The 9,989-nt window shown below is 39.2% G+C and overlaps 1 protein-coding gene across 1 annotated transcript; it reads left to right on the top strand.

Annotated features, from left to right (window-relative positions):
- Positions 1–1,755: 1,755 nt before the first annotated feature.
- LOC309891137 (ubiquitin carboxyl-terminal hydrolase 42-like) lies at positions 1,756–8,855 on the top strand (the record flags this gene model as incomplete). The annotated part of the gene is made up of 12 exons (XM_082785522.1): positions 1,756–1,984; positions 2,732–2,932; positions 3,529–3,639; positions 3,799–3,901; positions 4,106–4,173; positions 4,330–4,400; positions 4,932–5,014; positions 5,933–6,044; positions 6,422–6,562; positions 6,759–6,859; positions 7,323–7,464; positions 8,145–8,855. The coding sequence occupies 12 exons, from the start codon at positions 1,756–1,758 to the stop codon at positions 8,853–8,855; spliced, it is 2,073 nt and encodes a 690-aa protein (XP_082641648.1).
- Between the last annotated feature and the right edge of the window lie 1,134 nt (positions 8,856–9,989).

Raw genomic sequence — 9,989 nt, forward strand, 5'->3', positions numbered from 1 at the left:
AAGTATGTTTCCAATGTGTTGCTGAAACATTTTCCCTTTCAATCCTAAAAAAGGAGCTGTCACTGGTGAAGATCGGAGCTTATCCCTGAGCCCAGGAGCTGTCACCTTAGTCTTCCAATCGGACAAGGACGACTTCATTTCTCATGTAAATGCATTTGTCAGGTTTGCATATTGTTTTTTCAGGAATGGAAAGTGTGTATAGAATGGATTTAAAATCAATTTTAAATGTAAAACGTCAAGGCAAAAAAGTTCTAATTACAACCTCTGCACACAATTTGCCAGCTGTGGGACTAGGAGTTTTCTTATTTACTGTGTTTTGTTTAACGTGTCTGAAGTTTAATGGACAGCAATCAAGGCGTGCTAGAAATCTGAAAGCACTTTATGCTTTGTTCTCTCCGTCATTTTGGTATAACAAACTAGCTTATGTTTTAAACCCTCCATGAGGTTAGTGGTTTCCCTAAAGGTAACAAGTCCCTGTGTGCTACAGTAAGACAGTAACAAAACATGAAGTATAGAAGTTCATCCTGTCATTATTCAGCTTCTGCCTATGGACACACAACTACGCTTATTTAAAGTGGTATCACCTTGAAACCTAATCAGCATTTTAAAAAGGACTTTGTAGCAGTTATTGGCTTTTGTCCTGGAGGGCTGAGGTTTGTTTTGTTTTGTTTTACATTCAGCATTTCCGTTTCTAGCTTACATTCCCCTGTTGTTTTGCATGAGGAAAGCGTGCAACTTTAGAAAGGAGAACGGAAAGAGCTGCTTTTTAGTCTAACTTTTCAGTTTGTCGTAGGAGTTTTAAATGTGGTAGGAGTAAAACACCAGAAGTACTGCTGCCAAAGTTATATTCAAACTCGTCTTTCTTGGAGAAGCAGAAGAAGCCCAGGGAGAAATAAATTTGCAAACATGCTCTTCATGCTCTCCTTTCCGAAGATTTCTCTGAGATATAGCCCATCCTCTGTGGGTTTTGAGGTATATGGTTCCCAGGAGTGAAAAGGAGGGCCAAACATCTCTCCTCTTGGATCTCAGCATGCCAGGGCTTTGGTGTACTGCCACTTACAGCTCCGCTTTTTCACCTGGAAAAAGCGACCGCATGATGTAGACTGAGGAGCCCTCACAGATTAACTTGCTATCACCAAGTGACGCCCATGAAAGGTGTATTTAAAAGCTAGGCTCATTATAGAATCACAACAAACCCCTCATGACTGGTGCAGTAGACAGTGAGGTAGAGGGCGAGCCCTGGAAAGACAGAAGAAAAGTAGCAGTGAGTTCTGGGTACCTTTGTGCAGACGAAACAGAAAAACGCAGGCAGTGAAGTAATAGTGTTCCGTTACTAATGCCAGCAATAGATAATTGCAACAATTATCTATTAGATCATAGGTACTAATTAACAGATAATTGCGCAACTCCGGAAATCAATAAATAACTGATTCCCCTCAGAGAATGTCTTCTACATTTTTATATTAAAAAGACTCCAGAGTTGTAATGGATTAAAATCCTACGGAAGGGAAAGAAATGGCATCAGCCACTAGTTCTGCAGAAGCGAAAAGTAATACTGATAGAGTTTAGATGGAAATTTTCACTTTGTGTGTTTAGTTTGGGGATTCTTTTTAAATCATTCATACCAGCGATTTAGTTCTTAAGGCTGTTTCTTTGAGATTAAGTGACAGGACTTCTGTTACTCTTTTCTTCTTGGAGTGCTTCTTGATAGTCTTACGTCAACCAGAACTTCTGTCTCTGTCGCAGATGTGAACAATGACCGTAGCTAAGAAGCCCAAATCTTCAAAGCCTAAAAAGCCCTCTTCAAGGCGGTCTGGCAAATCCAAGAAACCAAGTCCTAAAATACTGATGTCACGCACCGCCAACTGGGGCCGGATAGTGCCTGCAGAAGATTCAAGCCAAGTCTCTGTGGCCCAAGGACGTGGAGGTGCTATTTACTGTAGATCATCTGAAAAATCTAAGGCTTTTGCCCCAAGAGATCTAAGTAAGTGTGCGTTCTATCCTGCCTCCATTGTCTTCAAAGCAAAAGTAGAAAATGCAGTTCTTACTTGTTGCACTGATAGAGAAGGGGACTACTGTGAAGAAAGACTTCAAAAGCGAATCCCCTAAGGCAACTGAAGTGACTGATGTTACAGAAATTAATTTTGATATATTTACAGTCAACAGAGAAATACGGGGAGCTTTTTGTAATGCACAGATTCCTCCATGTCTTTTCTGTTTTGCAGAGAAAAGTGTTTGATTGTTGCTATTCACAGCTTCCATTTTTCACAGGTTTTTTGAAGGATAACATTGCTCAGGAAAAAATCTGGTATCTGTAGGGGTACCGTCATTCCTAGTTCCTAGTTTTTACGTTTTTACCGTATAATTTCAAGTCTAAGTTTGTGGTTTAAGTTATAATAAGGAAAAAAACAGTAGTTGAGTTAATCAGGTTAAAGATTATAGATGGAGAGGAACTTGGCATTAGGTGCTACAAACAGAATGGCAGTTAGCCTTGCCTTAGAAAAATTAAAATGGTTGACTAAAGTTGTTTTTGGTTTTGTTTTTTTTTTCCCCAAAACATTGTGTTGACCAGCCAATTTGAATTTGGTGGTATTAAAGCTGTCTGCAATAAGTTTTTCTGGTTTGGATTGTAGCTAGCTCCTCTAGGTGCTCCTGCAGAATAGTATTTTTTTAAATACCTTTCTTCGAAACAAACAAACAAGATCTCTTTTTAAATTTAACTTTCTTGCAGTCGTTAATGATGGAATTGCTCCGCCACAGAGCATTCTTTTTCCACCTGAGAAGATTTGTATGGATTGGCGAGAAACACAAAGTGTTGGAGTTGGCCTGTACAATCTTGGCAACACATGTTTTCTTAATGCTACTCTACAGTGTTTGACCTACACACCCCCACTTGCCAATTACATGCTTTCTCTTGAGCACAGCCAGTCATGTGAGTACTTTCTAACAGTATTTTGAATCTGTTGGATAGCTCTGAAGGTGAAAGAACAGCAGTGATTCTGTGAGATAAGCTTATTTGCCTGATTTTACCTGTAGCAGCTGGCTTTGAGCACTGTATTAGCAGTGGGCTCCGAATAGCATATGGAGTGCAATTAATGCACCATGTTTTATTTATTTAGTTAGTTATTTGTTTGTTTGTTTGTTTGTTTGTTTATTAAAGGATCATTTATTGCTTCATGGGAATAATGAAGTGCATTGGACAGTAATGCATTTGGTAGTAATTTTAGAGAGTAATACATTTTGCAGCCTGTGGAGTTCACATTCCTGTCAGCCTTTACAACTGCGACTTTGCAGTAGTCTTTTAGATTTCTCATCACAACATGCATTTGAATACAGGCTTAGTGGATATTTTTCTTCTGTCAAGTTGTGTGAAATGAAATGTTACAAGACTGTTGGGACATTGGCATCTTGGGAGAATAGAATGTAGCAAGGAGAGTGGATATTGTATCTATAGTTTAAATTGTACTTAGATGTTTGTAGTTCTGGATATTTCGCTGGACTGGGATGCTTTGTTCTTTCACTCTTCAGGTCGTGAACAAGATTTTTGCATGATGTGCACGATGGAGACTCACATTAACCAGGCCCTGCGTTGCACTGTTGATGCCATCGAGCCTACGCATGTTATCAGTAATCTCAGTCGTAAGTGGCTTCAGATGTGTTTCTTTTCGATAGCTTGTAATCTTCAAATAATTATTTGATGTGTCTAAGTGGTTTTAACACTCCAATGAAGAGAGATTTTAGAAATACAAGAATGATTTCATTTTTAAATGAGGTCAATACTATCATCTTCTTATTTAGGAATAGGACAACATTTCCGTTTTGGCAGTCAAGAAGACGCACACGAGTTCTTGCGCTATACTGTTGATGCTATGCAGGAAGCGTGCTTGAACGGAAGCACCGAGTAAGCATAAACAAGTTCACTTTCATACATTCTCTAGCACCTTCTAGTCCTTTATTTACTCTCAGAAATGATCTCTAGCACCTTTTAGTGCCTTATTTACTATCAGCAACGCAAGTCTACATCATCCTTGGTTTTCATCAAACTCTTTGAAGAGTTAATTCTGTGCCTTAAATCTTCTGAGGTCTGATTATAATTTATTTCCAGATTGGACAGATCTTCTCAAGCTACCACCATCATTCATCAAATATTTGGAGGATTTCTAAGATCGAGAGGTACTTGAAAAAATATTCCTGTCCTTAGAACTGATCTGTGTCTTTTGTCGGTAGTAAAGCAGTCTGTAGTTTGTCTAAAGTAGTATCTGTCAACAACTTGAATTTGGACAGTTAGTCTCCTTCACATAATGTTAAGCATTTATATTTTGTTTCCAGTGAAGTGCTTGAATTGCAAAGCAGTTTCGGATACGTATGAGGCATTTCTTGATATCACTTTGGATATAAAGGTAAGATGTTTTCTAAATATAATTCATGATGTTTAAGTACATGCATAACTTTCTAAATTAAACTTGTTTAACTTAAAAAACCAAACCACATATAATGTTAAAACGTAAGAGCTTGGTGGTGCTAAGGAAGTGGATTGGACTTTGTCCTTCCGTGGAACCCATGTAAATAGTCTCCACATTTGCATTGGGTTTAAGGGGAAAGAATTCTCTTTCTGCAAAAATTATAATGCTGTCATACTTCTTTGTTGTTCTACCTCAATATACATCTAATTGTTAGACTGATGAATTTGTCCCCAGTATTGATGACAAAGCACACTGTAGATGCTGTCTAGGCTACTGGAAAAGTATTTGTTCCAAAGTCAAATGCCTTCCAGGTGAGGTCAATGCTGAGCATGCTCTTTCTGCCTCCTTCTTCACAGTGCTCCTAGTAGATCGCTTGAGTATGTTAGTAAGATTCTCTTATAAACTACTAGTATGTCTCTGGAATTCTGAATTACGGTGACTTTGCGCTCTTCTTTCTCGCTGCTCTAGGCGGTTTCGTCTGTTAGCAGAGCTCTGGAACTCTTTGTGAAACCTGAAGAGCTGGATGGAGAGAATTGCTATAAATGTAGCGAGTAAGATTTTGACGAATTAGGTCTTAATCCTAGATGTCAGTTTTCTATGTTGCATGACTCTGTTGGACTACCTCTAAACTTTGGATCTACTTACAAGTTTTGTGGAAGTTTATAAAAGACTTGGATTTTTGTTTCCTTGGAGGGGGGAAGTCTTGTTCATAGGCATTCCCTATGGGTTTGCAATTCTCTGGCTTGTATTTTGCCATCAGAATTCAAAAAGAGCTACTTTTGTTCTTTCTATTTATTAGCTCTCGACAGTACTTTTCTTGATGTAAACTGCCCAGTTTCCGTTGTTCTCTGGGCTAGTGGCTAATTTTCACTGCTTACACCGTAGGTCCTACCTTGGAGCGGGCAATGTGTCAAACTGAACTATTTTGTTTCAAAGGATGGCAGATGGTTTCAGTGTCTTTCCAGACAAGCTCAGTACATGAAGACTTCCTACTGTTAAATGTCTCCCTCCTGTAGAATGACCATGTGCTTCTGTTGTATTTTTGACGTTGATAGTCGACCTATGTTGGAGATTATTTGCAATTTCTAGCCCTGGGGACCAAGGCTCTCTCGTTCCGCTTTCAGTATTTGTATTTCCCTTGAAAGCTGAAAGAATGTATCCAGGATTGGAGTTCAAATAGCCACTTTTGTAGACCAAGAAATGGTACCTTGCCATCCAACCTGGTCATACCCTTTTGTGAGAGATTCCTGTTCCCGCTATGCTCTGAGTTGTTGGGAAAATTGACCTTCTTCTGTGTATTAACAAACCTGACACGCAGTGCATGGGTTTATGAAAAGAAAAAAGACCAACCTATTATGCAAGTAAATATCATTCAAATAGCATAGGCATGCGTGAGACATTAAAAGGAGTTTGTTTTGGGGGCGAAAAAAGAAGATGCCTTCAAACACTTATCTCTGCTTGGTTTTAAGGTGTAAAAAGATGGTTCCTGCATCCAAGAGATTTACCATACACCGTTCTTCCAAGGTTCTCACAATATCACTGAAAAGATTTGCAGATTTCACAGGTGGAAAGATCAACAAGGTATATTTACCACTGTAATGCAACTATATCATTGTGTAATGGGACATCCCCCAAAGCTGAAAGTTGTTAATATTTTCAGACAATAATTGTAGACTAACGACTATGGCTTATTCTTTCTCTTAATATCAATAAAGTTCCCGCTTGACAAGAAGCATATGCTTTCCTCTGAGAAGGCTGATTCATCAGGAAACAGTTCTCTGCAACTTCTAGTCTTAACCGTTGTTTATGGGAAGACTTATTTGTAGTGAATCAAGAAATATATTCGAGAAATATATTCTAGAAATCAATTCTAGTCTGTGTTTTTTGGAAGTGTTTTTCTCTGGCTAGTCCACGAAGTACTCTGGGATAATTTTTCTATCTTCTTGATGTCTCTTTAGGAGGTGAAATATCCGGAGTATTTGGACCTGAGAGCCTACATGTCGCAGTCAATGGGAGAACCACTGCTCTATGCCTTATACGCGGTGCTGGTACATCACGGTGTCAGCTGTCACTCAGGACACTATATATGCTATGTAAAGGTAGAAGTCAACAGCATTTCTAACAGGGTAAAGGTTGTGCTGGCAAACCAATTAAAGCATGACTAGCAGCTACTGTTTCTAGGGAAAAAGATTTCATTATATTTTTATTTGACACATGTGTGTATTTTGTTCCTATCCGTGATTTCAACTGGAAAACGTGCAATTCACCTAAAGAAATCATTGTCTTTATTTGCAGGCTGGTAATGGACTTTGGTATCAGATGAATGATGCTAAAGTAGTGCATACTGACATTAAAAGAGTTCTTGGTCAGCAAGCTTACATACTTTTTTATATCAGGTAATAACAAATCTTAAAATGTGTTCAGAAGAGATTTACTTTCCTGTTATTGATATTTTTCTGTTTTGCAAGTGTTTTTCTTGCTATCCCAGGAGAAGATTATTATTTGTCTAATTCAGTTCTGTCTAACCTGAAATTCTCTGTGTCGTTTATTATCTTTTGTTGCTTGGCCTTAAACTGCAGCACTTGTGTAAATTTCTATCTATGTGTTATCTGTAGCTGGCTAATTTAGAGAAGGAGAGAAATGAAGGTCATCTGTGGTGTAAGAATGAATTATTGCTCTGCAAGTGATAGTCTTAGTAGGAAGACTGTTCTCTACTTTTCAGTCTGTAGTCTTGGCGAAGCCTTCTGTAGAGAAGGCTTCCATATCGTATGAGCTGTTCCTCTAAAATGATAGGATGGGATTTAATCCAAGAGTAGGCTGAAAGAAAAACTAAACTACGATCACTGCTCTTTTCTGAAGGCGCTATGATTTGACACTTGGAGAACGTGCGTTTTACTTGCCAGCACCATCTTATCCCTGTTCATTCCCTCCTGGTCAGCAGGGGGCTAATAGTAAGCAGGCTGGATTTCTGGGACCACGACTTCTTCCTCATATGATTAAGGTAATTCAGGGAAGCGGGAGGGCAGATAACGGCACCAAACTGCTAGTGGGTTTGGGGTTTGGTGTGGGGTTTTTTGTTTGGTTTTCGGCATCTTAGTTTTGTTTTCCTTCCCACGCTGCAGCTTTCTTCACAGCCCTCATGCTACAGCCAGAGTCATTCAAACAGTGGTTACTGCTAAATTGTGCAGCCATGCGACTCCATTACTTTATACCTCCAAGACAGCTTTCTAAAGCACAGAGAGCTACGCTCTTTGACTATTTAAGCAGAGTGTACTAATCCTCAAATCATTTAAAAGAGGACTTGTTTTTCCTATCCTCGTCACTTTAGCTAAGACAGGGAAAACTAAATGTCTTATTCCTGAGCACCAGAATGATTACTTCAGGCTTTTCAGGGTATGTTTAAAGGGGAAAATAAATATATTTGGGAATAGCAGCAGGTAATGTTAAGTTGCTTGGCTGTTTTTCAAAGATGATGTTAATTTGATACCAATCTGCAGTAAACCAAAAGCAGGAATTGAATACGCTTATTGGACTTGCATTTATCCTTAAAGGGCAGTGTGTTTTTCTTTTTAGGTGTTAAGACCATTTGTAGAAACACTCAGTAGGAGAGTTTTGTGTTTCAAAATGTTACATGCAGTGTTTGCATTAATCCATCTTGCAATTTCTTCTTTTTAAATACAGAATTCAAGCCGTTTAAATGGAAATGGATCCATAAAAGAGGACACAAAGACCACTGGTGTCACCCTAAAAAGGCCATCTTCAGCACCACCAATGGCCTGTGTTCAAAACCAGGCAATTACCAGGCCTTCAATGACTGATACGTCAAGAAAACAGAAGATCACCATCAGTATTCACAATAAATTGCCTGCTCGTCAGACTGTGTCACAGCCTGACTGTCTTAGCAGTGCTGTGGAGGATGAAGATCTCTACCAGGCTGTTCCTTCATCCACAATTACAAATTCGGTAATGCAAATGAAGCAAATGCAAACAAACAAAAAAGTTTCTGATGAAATTTTTGTGGAGCCAACAGTGAATGAAAATCCTAAACTCAGCTCTGATAACACAGTCCCTTATGGTGCAGAATCTTCAGGAAAATCTGAGGAGGAGTCAAAGGGCTTATTTCAAAGGAATTGCAATGCAATGTCCTCTAATGGAATTTTGGTTGGAAAGGTAGTCCGTACATTGCAGCATTCCGATTCTTCCTGTCAGAATGCTGACAAAGGAAGATCCCAGCATGAGCTGCCAAAAACAGATTCACTAAATGGTGCTATTAGGTTAGTTACTGAATCTAAAGAAAACGGACTGAAACTTGATGATTCCACTTGCCGAGTTGAACCTGTTAAACCTTCTGAGATGTTCTTTTCTAAAACAAATGGATTGCTTGAAACATAGATTTGCTCCATCGAGAATTTCTCACCTACGATGTATTCGGGAGTGTTTATTGTGTTCCTAATTCAGGTGAAATACTGAGAAAACACAGCACACATGTGATCGTAAGGCTTTGTGGTATTATCCCCTTAGAATTTGCAGACCTGAGCTTACATTAGAACTTGTCAACTTAAGCTCAGCTGAGATAAAAATTCCTAAGTTTCATAAAGTAGATTTTGGGGGGTGAGTTGGGGTTACCTTTGAAGTGTAGATAATGCATACAACTCACAGCGGTCTTGCTTACCATTTAATGGAGACATTCTGACAAGACTAGTCCTCAGTACTACTACAAATAGTATTTTTTTGTCTGCTGACTTGTGCGTTTTAATTGCAGATGCCTGGAGCTATGCCTTCAGTCAATCGAGAAGTCATCACGGAGTCCTTCAGAGCCAGCCAGCTGAACAGCTTGTCAGAGGAAATGAGGTAAAATGAGCACAGTCTGATTAAGACAAGACTTTATGGAAGTTTGTTACAGTTTTATCTGTCTACTAATAGTATTTAATGGAAGGATTTAAATTAGTACAATTCCATACTGTGTGTCCAGTGTCACGAACAGAACTAATGATCAGCACTGAGCATATCACTCTGATGCAGGTTGGTGCCTCAAGGAGAACTTGTGTTCCTTTATAGAATGTTTTTCCATTTTTCTCCACTGTCTGGAGAAACACTGGCTGTTCCCCGCTCGCCCCTATGCCTTTTTTCTCAGAGCAGCAGGTAGAAGGAGACAGATGCGTTTGCTTTTTTAGTGCAATGGCTTCAGAAGCAAGAGGGGAAAAAGCACTTTCTCTGGGAGCTGAAGAAGGTGTCCTAATCACAGGAGAGGTTTCTAAATGGCATATCTTTGCGAGCGTTCCTGTAGTCCGGAGGTTTTTGTTTGTTTGTTTGCCTTTGGAAGGTTTTACTCTTAATATTCACGTCCTTCAGCAGAAGTGAGAAATGGGTTTTTATTTTATGCAGTGTTGCGGAACCTCCGAAATCTCCTGGGAATGATGAATACCTCGCCCAGTACCAATGTGATGACCGTGGAGACAAGGAGAAACCAAGAAGATCAAAAGAACGTGACCTCATTTCAAAAGAAAATGTTTTGTACGGCAAAGA

Source organism: Aythya marila (assembly GCF_965140915.1).
Source record: "Aythya marila genome assembly, contig: HAP1_HAP1_SCAFFOLD_164, whole genome shotgun sequence".
Taxonomy (NCBI): domain Eukaryota; kingdom Metazoa; phylum Chordata; class Aves; order Anseriformes; family Anatidae; genus Aythya; species Aythya marila.